At 36.7% G+C, this 23,091-nt stretch overlaps 1 protein-coding gene and 1 non-coding gene across 2 annotated transcripts in view; one reads left to right on the top strand and one right to left on the bottom strand.

The window, feature by feature from the left end:
- The window catches only part of AP3B1 (adaptor related protein complex 3 subunit beta 1), a 239,500-nt gene that overhangs the window by 6,669 nt on the left and 209,740 nt on the right, over positions 1 to 23,091 (top strand). The window contains exon 2 of the mRNA XM_049766041.1: positions 16,478 to 16,553. Within this exon, the coding sequence (XP_049621998.1) occupies positions 16,478 to 16,553 (76 nt within the window). The remainder of the gene's footprint in view (positions 1 to 16,477; positions 16,554 to 23,091) is intronic.
- LOC126003245 (U6 spliceosomal RNA) lies at positions 6,055 to 6,158 on the bottom strand. The gene has a single exon (XR_007493777.1). It is a non-coding gene; the product is annotated as a U6 spliceosomal RNA (small nuclear RNA).

The raw sequence follows: 23,091 nt of genomic DNA, 5'->3' as shown, positions 1-23,091 counted from the left end.
TTATAGAACTCCTATTTGTTTGGGAGGGGCACACCCAACTTTTCTCAGGGCTTACTCCTGACTCTGTGCTCAGGGATCACTCTTGGCAGTGCTTGGGTATTTTATGGGATGCTGGGAATCAAACATCTGGCTGCATGCAAATCAAGTGGCTTTAGCAGTCTACGCTCTCTCTAGCCTGAGAATTCTTTAATCTTTAATTAAGTGGCTGGTTTGGTTCATTTTGGGTTGAATCATTTAGGTATATAATTGTGGGTCGTGTGCAATTAAAGCAAGTTTGACTTTATTTCCACCACTTTTTTCTCTTTTTAGAATGCATATAAAAGTGTAGATGAATGGGAGTAACTGTGTAGAGATTGTGTTGAGATTACTTTGTTAAAAATAGATAAATCAGTTATAGATGCCAGGACATTACTGAGAGTGATGATAGATCATTGTGCCTCAATATGAGATTCTAAGCATAAAGAAGATTGATGTGATTTTCACATTAGTAAGACTTCTAGTTTTTTGTCTGACTTAAAGTACAGTAGTTTTATTTGGAGAAATATGGAGAGGGAGACAGAGTTACAAATCAAACAGAATACAGGCTTTTCATAGAGGGAGAGCCTTGAATGACTCTTCGAAAGGGCTTATACAGGGGCCAGAGAGATAGATGGAGGTAGTGCATTTGCCTTGCATGTAGGAGGACCGTGGTTCGAATCCCAGCATCCCATATGGTCCCCCAAGCCTGCCAGGAGTAATTTCTGAGTGTAGAACCCCTGAGCGCTGCTGGGTTTGACCCCCCCCCCAAAAAAAAAAGGGCTATACATATATATATGCTTATGTATGTATAGAAAATATGTTATATTTGCATATTATCTAAAAGAACTATTAATTTTCTAATGGGTTGGTTACTTAATAAATTAATAATTGTAATACTTATATTATTTAATTTTGTAAGATTTAGTTTTAATGTGGCCTATCCTGTGTTTTTCATTGAACTCTAAAATTTTTCTTAAAGAAAATGCATTACATAGTTGACATAGTTGATCATAATTTGTTTCCAGAGAAGTGAAAGCAAAGTTATTGAAAAAAAATAGAAAATAAATGGAAGAGAAGAAAAAAATATAAAGAAAAGTACAGTAGCAAGTACATTTGTGAAAATTGTTGTATCTCCAATGAAGCCATTAATACAGTGGCAGAAGGTTTAGTAAGCTCTGTTTACTGAACTTTGTAAATTATAAGGTTCTTTAAATAAAAAAATAAAGATGACCCAGGTTTAATTTTTATAACTTATATTTTACTTATGGTTGTTAGCTGACCATTCTATTAAATTGGTATGTTCCTTTAGGGATAACAGCATCAAACAAATGAAGTTGTCCAGAAGTTCTAAGTACTATTACTGATACTATGACTTTTAGGGTCATGTACTCAGTTGACAGGCTGTTTAGATTGGTCCTCATATTGCCTTCTAACTAGATGTCTCTCAATTGGTTTCTTTGGTTTTATTGTTAAAAATGTTTCCCCATTGCCTCCTCATCTGGCTTTTTCCTCCCCTTGGGGATTGGCTTTATTTGTCCCAATAAAGGCTACTTAGCAGGGCTGGAGTTGCCATCTAGGCTCTTCGTTCCATGTAGTGGAACAACTGGCTTGTGGGTGAAAAGCTTGTGGTTGAACAGCTTGTGGTGTGAGTTTCTGGCTTGCTATACCTTCCTAACTGTGTTTGGATTATTTCCTGCATCAGAATTGCTGCTGGACATGCGTCTCTTGTCCTACCCAGATAGGGGTATGGTAATCCCTTTTCCTCTTTGGGGATTGTGGAATGCATAGCCTACCATTTCACAGCAGGCCTCAGGGAGGAAGGAAGATACAGGGGAAGGGTGTCCACATTAGCTCCAAAAGCCCTGGAAATATTAGCTTAAAAATTGGGAGTACCTGAAGTGTGGTCAGGTTGGTATCTTTGCATGGAAGCATAGAGGGTCAATTATGAGGCAGGGCCATTAGGGAAACAGTGATTCTGATTGATGGAGGCAGCAAGTATGGCTTTGGCAGGGTGAGGAATTGACCCTCCTTTTCTTCCCGAGATGGCCAGCTTTCTGCTGCATGGGCTGGTACACCCATGATCTTTTATGGCTTATATCTCGTTCAGGAAAAGAGTGAGTTTGTGGAGCACTTCATTGAGCTTTTTAAAAATAGTTTTTTTCCAAGTTTCTTTGGCATTCTTATTTGCTTGTCTTGGTATTTCTTATTGATACCTTTGGCTCATTCAGTCATTTTTTGTATTCTCAGGTTATTTTGTATCTGAATAAATTTTTTGTTGACTATTGTATAGGGACAGGGAAAATAATATTTTCTCTGCCTTTCTAAGTTCTTAACTAAGCATCCTCTTAATAAGGGAGAGATCAACAGGGGCAAAATTTAATCATATACATAAAGAACCCTCGAAGATATGAGACCCAGGGGGGCTAATGGTATAATGGAGTTTGAGATGCCATCTTTAGCTAAGGAATATGAAGGGACTGGGGTTCTGGGGCTCTAGAGGACCCAAGGAAGGCCATTTGCTTAGAAGCTAAGAAGAAGCACATTTGCTTGTTGAAAATGTTGGTGCTTGTGTTGTTTGCTGATGTAGAGTCACAGGCTTCTCTTTGTGAGTTTCTTTTTTCTTGTATTTAGGAGTGTAAAGTAGCTGGTATGAAGATATACTTAATTCATTGTTTGCCCTTTTGGTTTATGAGATCAAGAATAATAGCATGATGTCTGAGTTCATGATGGACATGATGGTAGTAATTTTCTCAGTGTTTGAAATTTGGGGGCTTTTATATTTGATCTTTGATAATAGTTTATGTAATTATATGCATATCAAAAAAACTGCCCATAACAACAACAAAAATAGATCATCTGTATCTTTCAGTGCTCCAATTTCTTGAGTTACTCATTTACTGATAGACACTTAGGTTGTTTCTGTATCTTGGTCACTGTCAATAATGCTGCTGCAAACACGGGGTGCATATTTATTTATTTGTTTTGGTTTCTGGGATATACCCATCGATGCTCAGGGCTTACTTCTGGCTCTTCACTCAGGAATCGCTCCTGGAAGTTCTTAGGGATGCCAGGGATCAAACCTGGGTTAACCATATATAAAGCAAGCACCCTACCTGCTATACTATTGCTCCAGTACCTGTATATTTATTTTTGAGTCAGTGTTCTCATTTTCTTTGCATATTTGTTCAGAATAAAGTTACTGGATCATGCAGTAAGTCTGTTTTAGATTTTGGTGGAACGTCCATGATGTTTTCCTTGATGTCCTTACCAGCTTGCATTCTCATTGATAGTGCACTGTTGCATTAAATAATTAACGATGGTGCTGGATGGAGGTGGATGGATGGAGGGATTTTTCTCTGCCATCCCAGGCCACATGGCTCTGCAATCCCCATTCAGCTGGCGGGTCCCAGGTTTAGGTGAATGGCGGAATCAGACTCATCCAGAGACAGGCATCAGGAAGCATCAGCTTTATTCATACCACCACATGTGTGTGGCCTACATCATAACCTTTCAATCACTAGTTATTCTTGGCCCTGCATCGTAACTCCTTTCAGCCATCTTCCTTTGACCTCCATGCTGGTCAAAGACCAAAAGAGGCAAAGCCCCAGCCTAAAGCCAAAAGGGCAAAGACCTCAATCCCCTGGGTCAAAGGCTTTATATAACCTTCCAAGACCACTCCCCAGAATGGGAGGGGTCTTGCAGGTAAGGTTACACCTAATATCCAGTTCCCAAGACCCTTCCCAGAAAAGGGCGGGTCTCAGATAGGTACACCTAAATCCAGGATGGAGTTACAGTGCACTATGATCCTTTTCAAATTTCTTGCCTTTTTTTTTTTTTTTTATGGTACAGCCATTTTGACAGGTGTGAAGGAAGACCTTGATATGGGCTTGATTTACATTTCCCTGTTAATCATGTTGGGCTTGTCTTCCACCTAGGTGCCCACTGGCTATTTATATATCTTCTTTGGAAAAATGTCTGTCCAGAGTCTCAGAAATTTGAAACTACATATAAATAATGCATTCTGGGGCCAGAGAGATAGCATGGAGGTAAAGCATTTGCCTTTCATGCAGAAGGTTGATGGTTCGAATCCTGGCATCCCATATTGTCCCCTGAGCCTGCCAGGAGCTATTTCTGAGTGTAGAGCCAGGAATAGCCCCTTAGCAAAGCCAGGTGTGACCCAAAAACAACAACAACAAAAAAAATGCATTTTGTTGAAAATGAGAGACCATTACAGGTGACAAATACATCATTAGATGGTAAAGTGTTTTTTTTTTTTTTGGTTTTTGGGCCACACCCAGCAGTGCTCAGGGGTTACTCCTGGCTGTCTGCTCAGAAATAGCTCCTGGCAGGCACGGGGGACCATATGGGACACCGGGATTCGAACCAACCACCTTTGGTCCTGGATCGGCTGCTTGCAAGGCAAACGCCGCTGTGCTATCTCTGTGGGCCCTAGATGGTAAAGTTTTAAGTAATCATGTAAACAGAAATCTGTGCTATTAGAATCTATTCCTGGCTTGTAGGAATTTATAGACCTTCACAAAATTTTAATATGGGAGCATATGTAGACCTATTGGTGTTGGGGTTGTTTGTGGTTATTGCTGGTGGTATTTGGGTACCACCAGAGCATACCTGACAGTGCTGAGGTGGGAACATGTGTGATATCTGGACTTTAAGACTTTGCTTATATGGAGGTGTGCCTTTTATATTTCTAAGCTTTATCCTATTCATTGTGAGAAGCAAATTTAATTGCATTGATTATTTTTAAGTTTGAAGTTTATTTACATAACTGTGTACTAGATTTCTTGAAGTTTTACATCTTGCAATACTGTCTTGTGACTTTTAAAGAATCAATTTTTTTTCCTTAAAATTTCAAGTGCTTTAGGGGCACAGCTTATCTAAAGTAGAGATTGCATATTGATTTACTCAATTCCCTGTGCAGAGAAGACTGATCCAAACTCATCAGATGGAAAACTTGCCTTCTGTGGCCTTGGAAGTTGTTGTTGTTGTTTTAAAAGAATTTAAAAATTAATATCGCTTTGAGTTGGCACATGATATGAACACATTTGTAGAAAACTTATATTTATTCTAGTTTACTTTATGAATTTCTTGGAGGAAAATAGGGGATTAATACTCAGAACTTGATGCACACACTGACTCATTGGCAGATCTATGTTTATGCCCATCTGTTATGGTGGCATGATGCCCATTATTACAGTGGCATGCCAGTATCAGTGAGGCATGTGAGCCAACAGAGATGAATTGTCTGGATGGAGTACACTATTCTATAATACTAATTAATTTTGAGTTGATGAATCTACATGAAATAACGTTAACCAGATACAGTCAGAATAATGCCAGGGAAAATAAAATTTAGTTTTACTTATGCAGAAGTATATCACAGATGTTTTAGGCTACTGCTGAGAATAGTAAGATTTAGTGTTTGTTATGGTTCTAGTTATCAGTTTTCTTTATAGAAATTTTGAGTTTAGAGGAAAATTAGGGAGCAGCAAGTGCTTTTCATACCGGATGTTTGAAGCCCAGATTCTATATCCTCTCCCACCATATTGCATATCGAACTCCCCGGAATAGTGCTAGCCAGGCATAGACCCTACTAAGTGCACACACTGTGTGTAGCCCCAAGCAATCTCTCTCTTTCTCTCTCTCTCATTCTTTCTCTCTTTCATCCTCTCTCTGTTTCTGTCTCTCTGTCTCTGTCTTTCTTTCGTTTCTGTCTGTCTCTCACACACAAATAGTGTAATTTTTTTTTTTTTTTACAAATTTACTTGAGATGTTCTTTGTGGTAAATAAGATTAGGGAGGAAGTGTTGTGGTTTCTAGGTTATGGATTTTTATACCTATAGAGTATTACTTTACAGTTCTTGAAATGTATTTATATGCTCACCTCTAATAGCAAAAATTGTTAGTGAAGTGGTAAATGTGAAGAATATTGGATTTCTAAACTAGACCCAGCTTTAATTCTTTGCTTTAAAATGTGCCAGTTCAAACTTAGGTTATATGAGTTTAGACTTTTTTTTTTTAAAATATGGAACACTTCACGAATTTGCGTGTCATTCTTGCGCAGGGGCCATGCTAATCTCTGTATCGTTCCAATTTTAGTATATGTGCTGCCGAAGCAAGCACATAGGAGTTTAGACTTTACGTTGTATATTCTTATATGTACATATCCTTATGTTTCTGAACCTCAGTTTTCTTACCTGTTAAGTGAAAACAATGATGGCCACAGATGTTTAATAAAGGAATCTGATTTTGAAATAATAGTATTATAAGTTTAGAAAATACCACCTTCAGGTATTTTAATTATACTGATTAATATATCAAGTAAGTTATTTAATTGTAAAGGCATATTAATGGCAAATTAATCAGCAATAAAAAAGGATGTAACTCATACCTAATGAGATAACTGCAATGATAAAGTTCTTTTAAGTATCTTTAAAAAGCCAATTAATAATGTATGTATGTACTTCTGACTGTGTTTATCTTTCTTATCTGGCTTATTTAGTGTGATACCCATTAAGCCCCTCCATATTCTTAAAATTAGCAGGATTTTATATTTTCTTTCTTTTTTTTGGGGGGGTTCACACCTGGCAGCAGTCAGGGGTTCCTCTTGGCTCTACACTCAGAAATAGCTCTGGCAGGCTCGGGGGACCACATGGGATGCCGGGATTCGAACCACTGTCCTTCCGCATGCAAGGCAAACACCCTACCTCCATGCTATCTCTCCGGCCCCAAGATTTTATCTGTATTGCTCACAACTAGACCATTCTGTGGTATAGAATCAAAAACCTTGTTTTAATTTGATATACTGCATCTAAAGGAAAGACAAGTTATTTGATTTATCTTGATAAGGAAGAAAAAAAATTCTCTTAGCAAAATAGATGTAGAAGGAATGTATCTTAATGTAATTAATGCATTATATGCAACCCTCCCCCCCCCAGCCAACATTATACTAAATGGTGAGATGTGAAAATTTTTATCTCAGATCAGGAATAAGAGAATAATGTCCATTTTGATCAACTATATATATAGTTTTTCAATATATTTTTGGAGCTATTAGCAAACTTACTCAGACAAGAAAAGGCTGTAAAAGCCTTTTATTTCTGCATTTGGAAAGGAAAAGTCAAACTTACCACATTTGCTGATGGAATAATATAGAAAATCTCAATAAGACTTCAGTTAAAAATTATTGCGAGGGGCCAGAGGATAGCACAGTAGTAGGTCATTTGCCCTGCATGTAGCTGACCCAGGTCGGATGGTGGTTCAAATCAGCATTCCGATGGTGCCTGTGCCTGCCAGGAGCAATTTTTGAGTGCAGAACCAGGGGTAACCCCTGATGCCACCGGGTGTGACCCCCCAAAAAAACCCATTAGAAATGATAAGCAAATGCAGTAAAATGCCAGGTGTAAGATTGATGTAGTAATAAAATATATTGTATTTCTTAATATAGCTAATACGAGAAAAGAAAGAGAAGAAAATTAGGAAAGTATTACTATTTACAATTGAAGCAAAAGTAATTAAATATCTTTGAATATGCTTAATGAAATAAAAGTTCTGTATATGGAAAACTGTGAGACATTGTTGAGAGAAATAGAAGATAGCAAGAGATGGAAAAATATTGTGTGCTCTTAAATCGGAAAAGTTAGCATAATTAAAATGGCTATAAGACTTAAAGCAATATACAAATTCACTGCAAAATCCCAACAAGATTCTTACAGAAATTGGGCCCGGAGAGATAGCACAGCGGCGTTTGCCTTGCAAGCAGCCAATCCAGGACCAAAGGTGGTTGGTTCGAATCCTGGTGTCCCATATGGTCCCCCGTGCCTGCCAGGAGCTATTTTCTGAGCAGACAGCCAGGAGTAACCCCTGAGCACCGCCGGGTGTGACCCAAAAACCAAAAACCAAAAAAAAAAAAAAAGATTCTTACAGAAATAAAACGAAAATAATGAAATTCATCTGTAATGCTTTTTTTTTTTTACCCTTTTTTCTTCTTGATCTGGGTGGAATGCTTAAAGACCTCAGATATCCAAATGACTTGTTAGTGGGAAAAAGGTTATATTATGTTTTCAGACTCTAACCTATATTAATGATACTTTAACGATTAAGTAATGATACTTAAAATTACTTTGTATTAGAGTAAAAAGGTACAATAGATCACTGGAACAAAATTGGGAGCCCAATAGTTAAATCATACATATATGAACAACTGATTTACCACAAGAACCAAAAGGCCTACAGTGAAACAAGAAATACTTCTTCAGTAATGAATGGTGCAGGAAAAACTGGTCAGTCACATACAGAAAAGTGAAATTGTATTTACTAACTTACACTAGTCATAAAATTTATCAAAATGGATAAGAAATTTAGAAGTCTTGGAAACATAAAATATACAAAATAAATACAAGCGATACATACTTTGATATGAAATTTAGAGATATGTTTGAAGATTTGAACCCAGTGGCAGAGAAAACAAAAGAGTAAGCAAATTGGGAGTATATCAAATTAAAAGTCTTTTGCATATCACTGGAACTCGCGTCAAATAAAAAAGATATAATTCTGAATGTGGGATGCTGTTTCCTTATCATACCTTTGACAAGGGGTTAATGCCCAAAGTATATAAGGGCTCATAAATATGTAATTTATTCAATAGGAATTCATAAAAATGGACAAGCGATAAAAGAATGAAATAAAAAAATGGACAGAGGATTGGTTGACGAACACTTCTCCAAAGAAAACACACAGATGGCTAAGAAGAATATAATATGTTAATATTTTTTTATAAATGATTATGTTCCTGGTATCTCTGATGCTCTAATCTGTGTTTTCCATTTTTTCATTTCTGTTTTTCAGTATTTTCTCTTGACCTGCCTTCCAATTCAAGAATTTTATTTTGGGGCTGGACGATAGCACAGCAGTAGGGTGTTTATCTTGCACGCAGCTAACCAGAACTGACCCAGGTTCTATCCCTGGCATTCCACATGGTCCCCCGGGCCTACCAGGAACAATTTCTGAGCGTAGAGCCAGAAGTAACTCCTGAGCGCTACCGGGTGTGGCCCCCAAACAAACAAAAATAATCTTTATTTTTTGCTTTTTCTACTCTGTTGAACCGTGCTTTCAATTCTAATTTCATATACTGTACTTAGTTCTGAATGCCTTTTTGATTATTTTGTATGGGTTCTACTTCATTGATGTTCTTACATTATTATTTTATTTGCATTGCCCAACTTCTCTATATTTTTCTCATCATATTTGGCTCACAAACCTGTTTTTGTTTTGCCCTTTTTTTAGGATGTCTTATCATGCTAAATTATCTTCAATCATATGCTAGATGTATTTCTTTTGTTTTTCTTTGTAGTTCAAGGGATCTAATTCAGGGCCTCACATATGTGAGTAATTACTTCAATCACTGAGCCACATCTGTGGTACCCAGATGCTGCATTATTAGAATAAAACATAGATGAGCTTTTGATATCTGCTTCTAAAATGGTGTTTTTATTCCTGGGATGGACAAATAGTACAGTGAGTTAAGTGGTTGACCTAGGTTTTATTCAAGTACCACATATGGATACTTGAAAATCACTAGTAGTAATCCCTGAGCACAACAAAATAGCCTAGAATTAAAAAAAAAAGAATTTTTCTTTATTATTATCATTATTTTGGTGTTTGGGTCACACCCTGTGATGTTCAGGGATTACCGTATTTTCTGACATATAGGATGACTTTTTAACCCATGAAAACCTTAAAAGTTGGGGACGTGCTGAAATTTACGCCAGATTCAGGAACGAGTGATCCGCCCCTCTCTTACTGCTGCATCCCAACTAGCTGCCAGGCGTCATCACTCAGTCCTCTGCTTGTCCTGATTCATCTTTCAGGGCACACAGAGGAGCTGAGCTACTGAGCGATGCATCTCATCCAGTCGCTGGGTGTCATCGCTGGTAGGCAGCTTTCCAGTACTCAGTCCTCTGTTCAGCGTTTATGGGACACAGAGGAGGCGCTCTGTCTCCCCCTAGCTGTCCTTTTAATCACTGCACCCCAGCTAGCTGCTCTTGGAGGAGCTCCCTCTCTGCTCTCAATGTTTACTTGTTTGATGACAAATAGCCTTATGTTTATAAGTGTCAGTTTTCCAGCTAAGTACATACATGACATAAGCATTTGAATTAAAATTTTCATATTGAAATTAAATCTTAAGTTTTATAATTTCCATTTGGTGTTCATTAAAAGAAAGGTAGTCATTTATGGCGTTTATAGCCCAAACTCTATATTTTAACAGGAAAAGTAGAGGGTCGTCTTCTATGCCCAGTTATCTACCAGAAAATATGGTACTCTTCGCTCTGTACTTCGAAGTTACTCCTAGTGGGGCCTATGGGGTCATATGGGATGTTGGGGATTGAACCCAGGTCAGCCAGGTGCATGGCAAGAGCCCTACAGCCCTACCTGTTGTACTGTTACTGCCCACAAGAATGTTTTATTTCCCGTCAGAGTACTTGTACTAGCATGCCACTTTGTTACATTGTTCTTAAATTTCATTTTAGACATCGTTATTTATTATATTGTCAATGGTAAGGTTTCATGCATGCAGTGTTTCAAACACCAAACCTTCACCTCACTCCTTTCCCATAGGTTCACAGATTTTGTTGCTTTGAACCATTTATTATTCCTTTACTATTTTAATTTTTTTGTATCCCACATAGAAGGAGGTCATTATGTATCTCTTCCTTTCCTTCTGGCTAACTTCACTCAGTAGGATAATGTCCAGTTCTATTCATATAGCAGCAAATCATACGATTTCATCTTTTCTTATAGCCAAGTAGTAGTTTATTGTGCCTATGCACCATAGTTTCTTAAACTGTCATTTGCTCTTGTGCATGTGGGTTTCCGGATTTTGGCTATTGTGAATAGTGCTGTAATGATCATAGGAATGCAGATGTCTTCTTTTTGGAAGAATTTTTGGACCCTTGGGGTAGATGTTCAGAAGTAGAATTGCTGGGTCTTATAGAAACACAGTTCTTAGGGGTTGTTTGTTTTTGCTTTTGTTACTGGGCCACATCTGGTAGTACTCAGGGTTTACTGCTGGCTTTGACTCAGGCATCACTCCTGGCAGTACTTGGGTATGTATGGGGTGCCTGGGAATGAGCTTGGGTCAACTGCATGGAAGTCTTCTCAGTGTTAAGGGAAGACTCTTTTAAATAGATCGATGTCAGAGCAGCAGTCAGGTCTTCCCTAGTAGAGGATTGCTTCCAGATGATGAGAAATGTTTATAATGTTTTTCAGGAAGTTGAATCAGACTAAAGCATTCTTACGAGCAATGTGGGTCTCTTTTCTATGAGCAATGTGGGTGTCTTTTCTATGAGCAATGTGGGTCTCTTTTCCCCTCATCCACACCAACACTGGTTGTTTTTGTTCTTTGTGATGTATGCCATTCTCATTAATATAAGGTAATAGTTTTGTTTTGCACGTTCAGGGCCTTTTTTTTTAATAGAAGTTTCTGCTCATCTTCCTATATTTGGTTGTTGTTGATTGTATTTGTCTATTTCATAATTTTTTATGTCTTGGATATGAAGCTCTTATTAGATGAGTAGTGGACAAATAGATACTTTTTTATTCTTTTCATTTATTTTGTGGGGCAGAACTTCCTTTTTAGTTTGTTTTGGGGGCCACACTCAGTAGTGTTCAGTGCTTATTTCTGACTCTGCACTTCATTATCACTACTGGCATGCTCTAGGGGATGCTGGGGATAAAATTTTGTTGGCCACATGCAAAGCAGGCACCCTATCAAGCTGTGCTTTCACTCTTGCCCCTGAACATTTTAATTTGATGTAATTTTATTAATCTTTGCTTTCATTTGGTTGGTCAGTGATATGGAGTCCACTGACTCCATATTGAAGAAGCCTCTAGATCAGGGGTCTCAAACTCGCGGCCCGCGGGCTGCAAACAGTCCTCCGTACAACATTTTGTGGCCCTGCCCTAGAGGAATCTTTTTTTTTTTTGTTTTGTTTTAGTTGTTTGAGTCACACCCCTCAATGTTCAAGGCTTACTACTGACTTTGCACTCAAGGATCACCCCGACTTTATCTCCTGCGGCCCCCAGGTAAATTGAGTTTGAGACCCCTGCTCTTGATTGAAGGTATTGAAGAAGCCTCTAGATTCAATGTCGTAAAGTTAATTTTTAATTTTTCCTCAGTACATTTGTAATTTCAGGTCTGAAAACAAGGTTTTTATTTTAAGTAGACTTATGTGCATGATATGAGATAGAGATATAAATTCATTTTTTCACATGTGGCTGACCAATTTTCTCAGTATCATACATATATTAAGAAGCCTTTTCTTGCTCAGCTTCATACTCTTGGCTCTTTTTTTTGCTAACATACTACTTTATTAAAAAATAAGCTTTTTTTTTATTTTTTAAAGATAAAGTATTTTGCTTTTGGAGTCACCCTGGCAGTGCTCAGGTTACTTGAGTACCATCTGGGGTGCTGGGAATCCTTTATATCCCTGACCTATCAAAACTATCATTTTCCTTTGAATTCTATTTTTAAACATGACCATTTGGGAAGAGCATTCAGGGAAATAAGTCCATGTGTGTTCATGTGGGGTTCGAACCCTTAAATCTTGCCTGTCCTGGTTGAATTCCAGTGCTTTCAGAAAGTTATTTTTTTTTTATCTTAATTTCATAGTTACATTGCCATCACTCCATATATCTCAGATTCACTGCATCCACAACCAAAGTTTTAGCGGATCGGTGTTTTACTAGGAAGTTATTTGTCACTTTAAGAGAGAAAAATTAATAGAGGAGTAAAAGAGAAAAAAAGATTACCAAGATGACTTATTAGCATCTAACTTCTCTCCTGCTCTTCTCAAGCTAATTCCCATTTTTTTTTGTTTTTGTTTTTGTTTTTTTGTTTTTGGGTCACACCCAGCGGTGCTCAGGGGTTACTCCTGGCTGTCTGCTCAGAAATAGCTCCTGGCAGGCACGGGGGACCATATGGGACACCGGGATTCGAACCAACCACCTTAGGTCCTGGATCGGCTGCTTGCAAGGCAAACGCTGCTGTGCTATTTCTCCGGGCCCCTAATTCCCATTTTTGGAAGGGACTAGGCTGGCACCTCCAACCCTGGCTTTGTCCACTGCTGGCCCCATCCAGCCTGGACTGCCTGGCTCCACGAAGGGCCTCCCACTTCCTGTGTTCCCATGGATAGATTCACAAACCTACAGTGTGGATAAATACTGGGGCATTGGTGGTAGGAATGTTGCACTTGTGAAGGGGGGATGTCCTTTTATGACTGAAACCCAATTGCAAACATATTTGTAATCATGGTCTTTAATAAAGATACTATTTTAAAAAAAGATAAATGAATTAGTAGTCTTACTAAAAAAAAAAATTGGCTAAAAAAGGAAACAAAGAAGGTTAACTTCCAAAAGAACAATAAAGTAAGTACTGGAACAATGACATTTAAAAAAAGCATTCAAAATGTAAACACCCAATTATTTTTAGATTCTAAAGATAAAGAAAATCACACCATTAAATTGCCTTCGTTTCTATACTTGTTCTCAGTTCTTCAGCATGTCTCATAATAGAGACCAGTATATAGTGGCTTTATCAGTTTTTGGATCAGACTTCTTGAGTTACACTTTTAGTAGAACTGATACTACTACAAAATAGATTTATATTTTTTTAAAAAAATTACTTTATCTTTTAAAAGGAGTAGTGTAGTCTCTGAAATTGTAAAAATAGGTATTTAAGATGAAGTGAAAAGTTATACCACTTAACACCACAAGATGTCACTTATGTAGAAATAAAGTTGTTATTTTTGCACTCAAAGCTGGGAAGCCTCATTTATCATTAGATAAATGAAGAAAGTAGGTAAATTAAAAAAAAAAAAACAAATTACTTAAAACTGGTATTGGTTTTTTAGGAAAGTCAAATTGGGATGTTTTAAATTTAGCGTTATTTTGAATCTTTTTTTTTTTTTTTTTTTGGGCCACACTTGGTGAGACTCACGGGCTTTTCTTAATTCAATGATGCTTTTAATTGTTATATAAAGCATATTTATATATAATGCTTTAAAAATATCTTTTAGGTAAATTTTCATTTATATGTTTGGCAATTAGGTAAAATAAATTAATAACAAGTAGAGAGAAAAAATAATACTGTGGCATTGTTAATTTTCTCCTTTTCTATTTACTTGTGTGATATGAAATTTTTTTAAATAATATTTTTTATTTAAACACTTTGGTTACAAACATGATTGTGATTGTGTTTCAGTCATATAAGAGGACACCCTCCATCACCAGTGCAACATTCCCATCACCAATGTCCCAAATCTCCTTCCTCCCCACCCCACCCCTGCCTGTACTCTAGACAGGCTTTCTACTTCCCTCGTTCATTCTCATTGTTAGGACAGTTCTCAATGTAGTTATTTCTCTGACTACACTTGTCACTCTTTGTGGTGAGGTTCATGAAGTGGGCTGTAACTTCCAGCCCTCCTCTCTTTGGTCTCTGAAAATTATTGCAAGAATGTCTTTCATTTTGCGATGACGGTTTTAAGAAGAAATTCTAAATTCATTACATTCAAGTTATTATAATATTTTGTTTTATTGGTATTTTTATAGTTTTTTATTGTCATCTTTACTGTATATAATTTTCTTGTTGTATTACATTTTTAATTAGAAGAAAGCAGCTGTTTTTTTTATTATTTTTCTGTTCTACTAGGGTCAGCATTGCTTTACATTTTTTGAGCTGCTTGAAAAGGTGGCAGACTTTGTTTTTAATAGGTTTCATTGCCTCTTTTCTTTTTTGGGGGATAGGGATGTGCTTAGCTTTTCATTTTTTACTGCAGTGGCAGTTTGTCTCAGTTAATTCTTGTGTTCATTTGCTAAGGATGCCATGAGAACATGCTGCAAAGTGGGTGACTTAGTTAACAGGTACTTATTTTCTTCCAATTCTGGAGGCACTGACTATAACATTAGGAGCTGGCAGTTTGGTTTCTTCTGACATGTCTCTATGACCACCTTCTTCTGTGTCTTCACATGGTCTTCTTGTGTGAGCTTCATTGGAACCCACCCTCTTTGAAGAAGGTTACCCAGTCCTAAAGGTCAAATACACCCCCTCCCCTTTTTTTGTTTTTAAGCCAAGAGGTTACTCTTGGTTCTGCACTCTGGAAGCATTCCTGGTGGTGCTTGGGGGACCATTATAGGATGCCAGGGATTGAACCCAGATCAGCTGCATGCAAGGCAAGCGTGTATCTCTCCAGTCTCATATATATACATATATGTATATATAATATATACAATAATATATAATTGAATTACTGAGATTCACAGCTAAAAAAGTTCATAGCGAACCCCAATCCCCATATTTATGATGTTTTTTAACTGCAGCTATCTTTTCGAAGACCGTTTTTACCCAAAGTCCCATTAGGGATTGGAACTTGAACATAGATAGGAAATTGTTCAAATTCAGAATTTAGTCCATGTTTCTTTTGCTCCAGGAAAAATATTCACTTAGAAAAATCAAGGCTGGTCAATAGTGAACCAAAGAAATTTTGGGAGATAATTCTACTTGGGTTCCTATTTTTTTGGTTGCCTGTCTACATAGCATTATTTTGCTTGGACTATCTTTTAATAAGGCTTGCATAACTAACAACCATAAAAAAGAAAGAGCAAATGTTTACTTTCTCTGGAGTTACCTTAGCCAGCAGCAGCATTACCTGCTTCATAGTCTGAGCTGAGAATAATGGCATCTTGAGGCTCTGCTCCTATCTCTGTATTCCCAATCAAATCATTAGCTGCGCCCCTGATGTGCTTCTACCTGGAGTTTGAATCTGGCCTAGATTTTCATACTTTTTACTGTCTGTCCAAATTTGTTATACCATCCTTTTGTTAATATACTAAAATTATTTTTAGTTGTTTAAATTATGGATTATTACTAGGGATTTCCATTCAAATTTGTATTCTTATGGGAGAATGAAAAAAGGGATGATATGAATGATATCTTTCTTTAATCAAAGCTTTCTTGACCTTTTTTTATGGTCAAATGATAAGATTTTTACAGCTAAATCAATCATTTTTCTTTCTTCTAATTAGGAAAAAGACATTTTGGAATATTAGAATCTGTATGCCTCTGTTTACATGAATAATTTGCCACAACAGGGGTATACCATTTTATAATTCTGTCCAGTACAGTGCGTAGGGCTCTTCTTGCTTTGCCTTTCATGTGGCCACAATATTCAGTCTCCAGTGTCCTATATGGTCCCCCGAAACTACCATGAGTGATCTTTGAACACTGAGCACCACCGGATGTGGCCATCCCTCATTCTTATACATGTAGATTTTAATGTTACCTGTCCTGTTTTTTTTTTTTATTGTATTATGCCTTATTCTAAGTAAAATAATGTATTACATTAGATAGGTAAAATTAAAATATGGATTATTTTTCTTTGTATTAGGAATGAAGATCTAAAGCAAATGTTGGAAAGCAATAAAGATTCTGCTAAGTTGGATGCTATGAAACGAATTGTTGGGGTAGGTAAAATAGTTGATTTTAATTTTTGAATATTGGTTAAATGCTTACATATATAAAATAATGTTATATGACAAAGCAGACATCCCATTTTATTTTAATATTTATTTAGAACTTCCTATCTAGGGGCTGAAGAGATCATACTGCATACAGGACTGCTTGTTTTGTATGTAGCTGACCTGGATTTGGTTCCCCGAACCCTATATGGTTCTCTAAGCAATGCCAGTAGTCATCCCTGAGTACAGAGCTAGGATTAAGCCTTGTGCACTGTGTGGGTTATGGTCTATAAACAAAAACAAAAACAAAAACAAAAAACAAAAATTAGAACTTTCTATCTAAAATGCTCTGGAATGGGGGCCGGTGAGATAGCATGGAGGTAAGGCGTTTGCCTTCCATGCAGAAGTCCATGGTTCAAATCCCGGTATCCAATATGGTCCCCCCGTGCCTGCCAGGGGCGATTTCTGACCGTAGAGCCAGGAGTAACCCCTGAGCACTGTCGGATGTGACCCCCCCAAAAAATAAAATGTTCTGGAAAAATGCTGAAATATTAAAATTTAGATTATTTTTATTTCATCTTTTTTTTTTTTTGGTAGTTTTTGGGTCACACCCGGCAGTGCTCAGGGGTTACTCCTGGCTTCATGCTCAGAAATTGCTCCTGGCAGGCACGGAGGACCATATGGGACGCTGGGATTCGAACTGATGACCTCCTGCATGAAAGGCAAACGCCTTACCTCCATGCTATCTCTCCAGCCCCTTATTTCATCATTTATGTTTTAATTTCCTTATCTATATTATTTCTCCTATGATAAAGAGCTAATCATTTTAAAGACAAAATAATTTGCTTTTTAAATTTAAAGACAGAATAATTTGCTTTTCTACAAAGAGACATTTAGCTAATTTTTTTTGTCATTTTAGGACTTAAAATATATTACCATGTTTTCATATGTTTTCATCTTCCATTACTAATAGAACTGTTTTATTTAATTGAATAACATGACTTTGAAAGAGTATTAGTAAATATAAGAATGTTTGCCAGTTTTCAGTTGTAACGTAAAATACAAACAATTGACTAATATATTATTCGAGGAGGGGTCCATTGTCAAAGAGATAAAAATATACAATTCCTAATTATAAGTAACATCTTTGGTAAATTATTTTTACAATTTGTATTGCTCTCTTGCTCTCTTTTATTTGACTTTTTATATTTATAATGAAAACTGGTCTAATTTCTATGAATGAGTAATGCTGAAAATTTTCGTTTCTGTGTCAATGGAAGTAAATTTATTAAACCTGTTTTTGCTACTTTTGTTTAATTTGTATTTTGGGCCACCCCTGTGATGTCCAGGGGTTATTCCTGGTTCTGCACTCAGAAATTACTCTTGGTGCTCATTGGATCATATGGGATTCGGGGGATAGAATCTAGGTCTACTGCATTCAAGACAAATTCCTTAACCTGTTGTATTATTTCTCCTGTTTTTGTTATTACAAATGTGCTTTCTTATCACTATCATTGCTTTTTTTTTAATTTTAAAAATTACTTTATTTAAATACCGTGGTTTACAAGGTAGTTCATAATATAGTTGTTTTTTCCCCACAGTTAGAAAATTGTTCATGATTGAGTTTTAATCATATAGTATACAATACCTATCACCAATGCACATTTCCTGCCACCAGAGTCCCCAGTTTACTTCCTGCCCCTTTCCCAGTTCTTCTTCCCTGCCTACTAACATTTTCATCTCTCTGTCTCCTTCTCAGTTTCTCTCTGTCTCTGGCTCCCTTTCTCACTCCATTTATTTATTTTTTTACTTTTAGACTTTGATTTGCCATATTGTTACTGAAGACGTATCATGCATACTTTAATCTCCTTTTAGCACCCAGTTCTTGCCAGAGTGATCATTTCCAACAATCATTGTCATAGTGGTCCCTTCTCTGTCTTAACCGTACTTCCTGCTATTGTGGCAAGCTTCCTACCATTGGCTTGTTCTTCTGTCCCTCCTCTCATCTCTATTGTCTCTGTGCATTATTTACATACAATCTTTTGTTATATCCAACAAATGAGTGAGATCATTCTAGGTCTATCTCTCTTCGTCTGACTCATTTTACTCAGCATAATACTCTCCATATCCATCCATGTATAAGCAAATTTTGTGACTTCTTTCCTAACTCATTGCTGGTTTTATTTTTTATATAACTTTTTATATAACATGTTCAAAATAGAACCATTTTGCATAATTATACAGATAAACTCCTGTAGCCATAAAGTTTGTAGCAGGCAAGGAATTTGAAGTCTAAAAGTTTAGATATATAAAATTCAAATATGTAAAAGATTTGAAATATTTATTCTTTTATTTTATTATTATTGTTATTGTTATATATTTTTGGCCATAACTGACCTTGCTCAGGGGTTACTCTTGACTCTGCTCAGAAATTATTCTTTGTGGTGCTCAGGGGACCATATATATAATATAATATAATATAAATAAATAAATAAATAAATAAATATATATTGGGGATCGAATCCAGATCAGCTTCAGGTAAGGCAAACACTCTATCTGCTGTAGTACTGATTGCATCTGTAGAATATCTACAAATTATTTGGTTCTTGCACTCAGAATTACAGTAATGGAATGGGAACCTTTATTTTTTCAGAGATTTTATTTTAAGCATGAATTGTGTCTATTTTTTGTTATTTTTTTAAGTTACAGTTACTATACATATAAATATATATATATATATATTTTAGGCCAGACCAAGCAATGTCCAGGTGTTACTCCAGGTTCTGCAATCAGTGGTGTTGCTTGGGGACCATAGGGAATACCAGGGATCAAACCCAGGCCTGCTGCATGCAAGACAATCATCATACCCACTGTACTATCTCTGGCTCCATATTCTTTTTATTTATTAAATATTTTAAAGCTTAATTAAAGAATATGATTTTTGAAGTTATTGATAGTTGAGTTTTATAATATTTATATTATATATTACATTATATATTATATATTATAACATATTTATTTAATATATTTATTATAACATATTTATATAACATTTCAACACCAATCCCACAAGTATTAATTTCCCTCAGCCAGTGTTCCTCTACTCCATCCCCCCAAGTCTCTGCCCAACCCCTTGACTACCATATTGACAGGCACATTACAAAGGTCAGTGGTTCTAGTTTAGATACCATGTTTTCAGTGTTGATGACTTTGAATACATATATGCTATACCAGTCTTAAATATCATCAGTATAACTGAAACCTCATTCTGTGATCTCCCTTTCTCATCTTCTTTCCCACCTCGATTTCTTTCCTTCTCTGTCCTTCCTGTGTTCAGACGTCAAGGGTGATCTAGGAACCCTACACATCCCTTACATTACATTTCTTCATTCAGTTATTATATATACCATAGATAAGTGAGATCATCTTGTGTTTGTCTTTCTTCTTTTGATTTCCTTTGTAGTTTAACATGGTATCTTCTAGTTCCAGCTAGACTGCAGCAAATTGTAAGATTTCATAGTTCATTGAAGCTACATAGAATTCTATTTTATATACATAGCACATCTTCATAATCTACTCGTCTGTTGTTGGACATCTAGATTGATTTCATGTCTTAGATATTGTACTAAGTGCAGCAGTGAATAGGGGTGTATGTATGTCCTTTTGAATGAATGTTTTTATGTCCTGGAGGTATAGAGATAGAGTCTTGGGTAAGTTTTTCATGTATAATGTTTTTGTTGAACAAATAATGACATTAATGGGAAGATAATTCTTTGATTATGATATAGATTAATCATGCACCACAGTTTAGTAAACTGATATAGTCCTCCAATAACACAGCTTAAATTATATGACATCCTTCTATAGTAACCGAGTAACTGTGCAGTATACACACATAATGTCTCTTGAGTCCATGACTTACTGTGTAAATGTCAGATTTTCATCATGACCTGTTACCAATTGATTTGTTAGTGTGTGTCCACATTACTTAGTTTATGCAGACATCAGAGCATACTGTTGCTTTCCTTTCTTCCTTGATTCCAAGTGACGGACTATGTCCCAAAATGGGGAGAGGAGTTTTGTCAACTAAGGTAAAAATACAGCTAAGAATTGAAATGTCATTGTATTGCCTGGGAATGCAGGTACAATTTGAATGCAGTTATAGGAAAATAGCTTACTAGTAATCAAATGACAGTGTCCTTTGAGGAAGATGATTGTGAAGAAAATGGTGGTGATATATCAGAAGTGATTCTGTCAAAGAAACCTCACATCAGAGGCCCTCTAGGAGATAACCCACAACAATTTGTTTTATATCTCAGGAGACTAAACATAGACATAATTGAAGAAATATATAGTAATTTAAGGCATAATGAAACATTTACAATAGTTTTCTCTGATTAGTAGAGTTGTAATACTTCTATTTTATATTTTACTTATTTTAATTTTTGCTTTTGGATCATTCCTGGTGGTGCTCTGGGATTATTCCTGGCTCTGCACTCAGGAGACATTCCTGGCGGTGCTCATGGGACCATATGGAATGCCAAGGAATAAACCCAGGTCAGCTGTGTGTAAGGCAAATGCACTACTCATTGTGCTATCACTCCAACCCTTGTAAATATTTTAAAATATGTGTACTGATATTCTCAATGACATCTCTTCTTAATAGTTTATTTTGGTATTACATTTTTCTGGATAATTATGGCAGGTTTATATTTTATTTATTTATTTATTTGTTTGTTTGTTTGTTTTTGGGCCACACCCGGCTCAGGGGCTACTCCTGGCTGTCTGCTCAGAAATAGCTCCTGGCAGGCACGGTGGACCATATGGGACACCGGGATTCGAACCAACCACCTTTGGTCCTGGATCGGCTGCTTGCAAGGCAAACATCGCTGTGCTATCTCTCCGGGCCCTACTTTATTTTTTTCATACTTAAAATGTTTGTTTTGTTTTTGGGCTACCCCAGGTGGTGCTCAGGGCTATCTCTGGCTTTGTGCTGGGGTTCATATGGGTGCTGGAATTGAACTGGGTTGGCATACATAAGCCAAGTACCCTACTTGGTGTACTCCTTCTAGCTCCCTATTTTCTAATATTTCTTTTTTTTCCCTTTATTTATTTATTTTTTTTAAACAACTTTATTACATACATGATTGTGATTGTGTTTCAGTCATATAAGAGGACACCCTCCATCACCAGTCCAACATTCCCATCACCAATGTCCCAAATCTCCCTCCTCCCCACCCAACCCCCGTCTGTACTCTTAGACAGGCTTTCTATTTCCCTCATGCATTCTCATTATTAGGATAGTTCAAAATGTAGTTATTTCTCTAACTAAACTCATCCCTGTTTGTGGTGAGCTTCATGAGGTGAGCTGTTACTTCTAGCTCTTTTCCTTTCTTGCCTAAAAGTTGTTATTGCAAGAATGTCTTTCATTTTTCTTAAAACCCATAGATGAGTGAGATCATTCTGCATCTTTCTCTCTCTGACTTATTTCACTCAGCATAATAGATTCCATGTACATCCATGTATAGGAAAATTTCATGACTTCATCTCTGCTGACAGCTGCATAATATTCCATTGTGTATATGTACCAGTTTCTTTAGCCATTCATCTGTTGAAGGGTATCTTGGCTGTTTCCAGAGTCTTGCTATGGTAAATAGTGCTGCAATGAATATAGGTGTAAGGAAGGGATTTTTGTGTTCCTAGGGTATATTCCTAGGAGTGGTATAGCTCTGGGTTGTATGGGAGCTCGATTTCCAGTTTTTGGAGGAATCTCCATATTGCTTTCCATAAAGGTTGAACTAGACGGCATTCCCACCAGCAGTGGATAAGAGTTTCTTTCTCTCCACATCCCTGCCAACACTGCCTTGTCTTGTACCAGAATTTAGAGGGAAGGCTTTTAGTTTTTCTCCATTGAGGATAATATTTGCCACTGGCTTGTGGTAGATGGCCTTAACTATTGAGAAAGGTTCCTTTTATTCCTATCTTGCTGAGAGTTTTTATCAAGAATGGGTGTTGAACCTTATCAAATGCTCTTTCTGCATCTATTGATATGACTATGTGATTTTTATTTTTCTTGTTGTTGATGTTGTGTATTATGTTGATAGATTTACAGATGTTAAACCATCCTTGCATTCCTGGGATGAAACCTACTTGATCAAAGTGAATGATCTTCTTGATGAGGTACTGGATCCTGTTCACCAGGATTTTGTTGAGGATCTTTGTATCTGTGTTCATCAGGGATATTGGTCTGTAATTTCCTTTTTTGGCAGCATCTCTATCTGGTTTTGGTATTAAGGTGATGTTGGCTTCATAAAAGCTATTTGGAAGTGTTCCTATTTTTTCGATTTCATAAAAGAGCCTGGCCAGGATTGGTAGTAGTTCCTCTTGAAAGGTTTGAAAGAATTCATTTGTGAATTCATCAGGGCCTGGGCTTTTGTTTTTGGGCAAATTTTTGATTGCAGTTTTAATTTCCTCAATAGTGATGGAGGTGTTTAGATATGCTACATCTTCTTTATTCAACCGTGGAAGGTTATATGAGTTCAGA

The sequence above is a fragment of the Suncus etruscus genome, chromosome 2 (assembly GCF_024139225.1).
Source record: "Suncus etruscus isolate mSunEtr1 chromosome 2, mSunEtr1.pri.cur, whole genome shotgun sequence".
Taxonomy (NCBI): domain Eukaryota; kingdom Metazoa; phylum Chordata; class Mammalia; order Eulipotyphla; family Soricidae; genus Suncus; species Suncus etruscus.
This window is presented reverse-complemented; position numbering and strand designations above follow the sequence as displayed.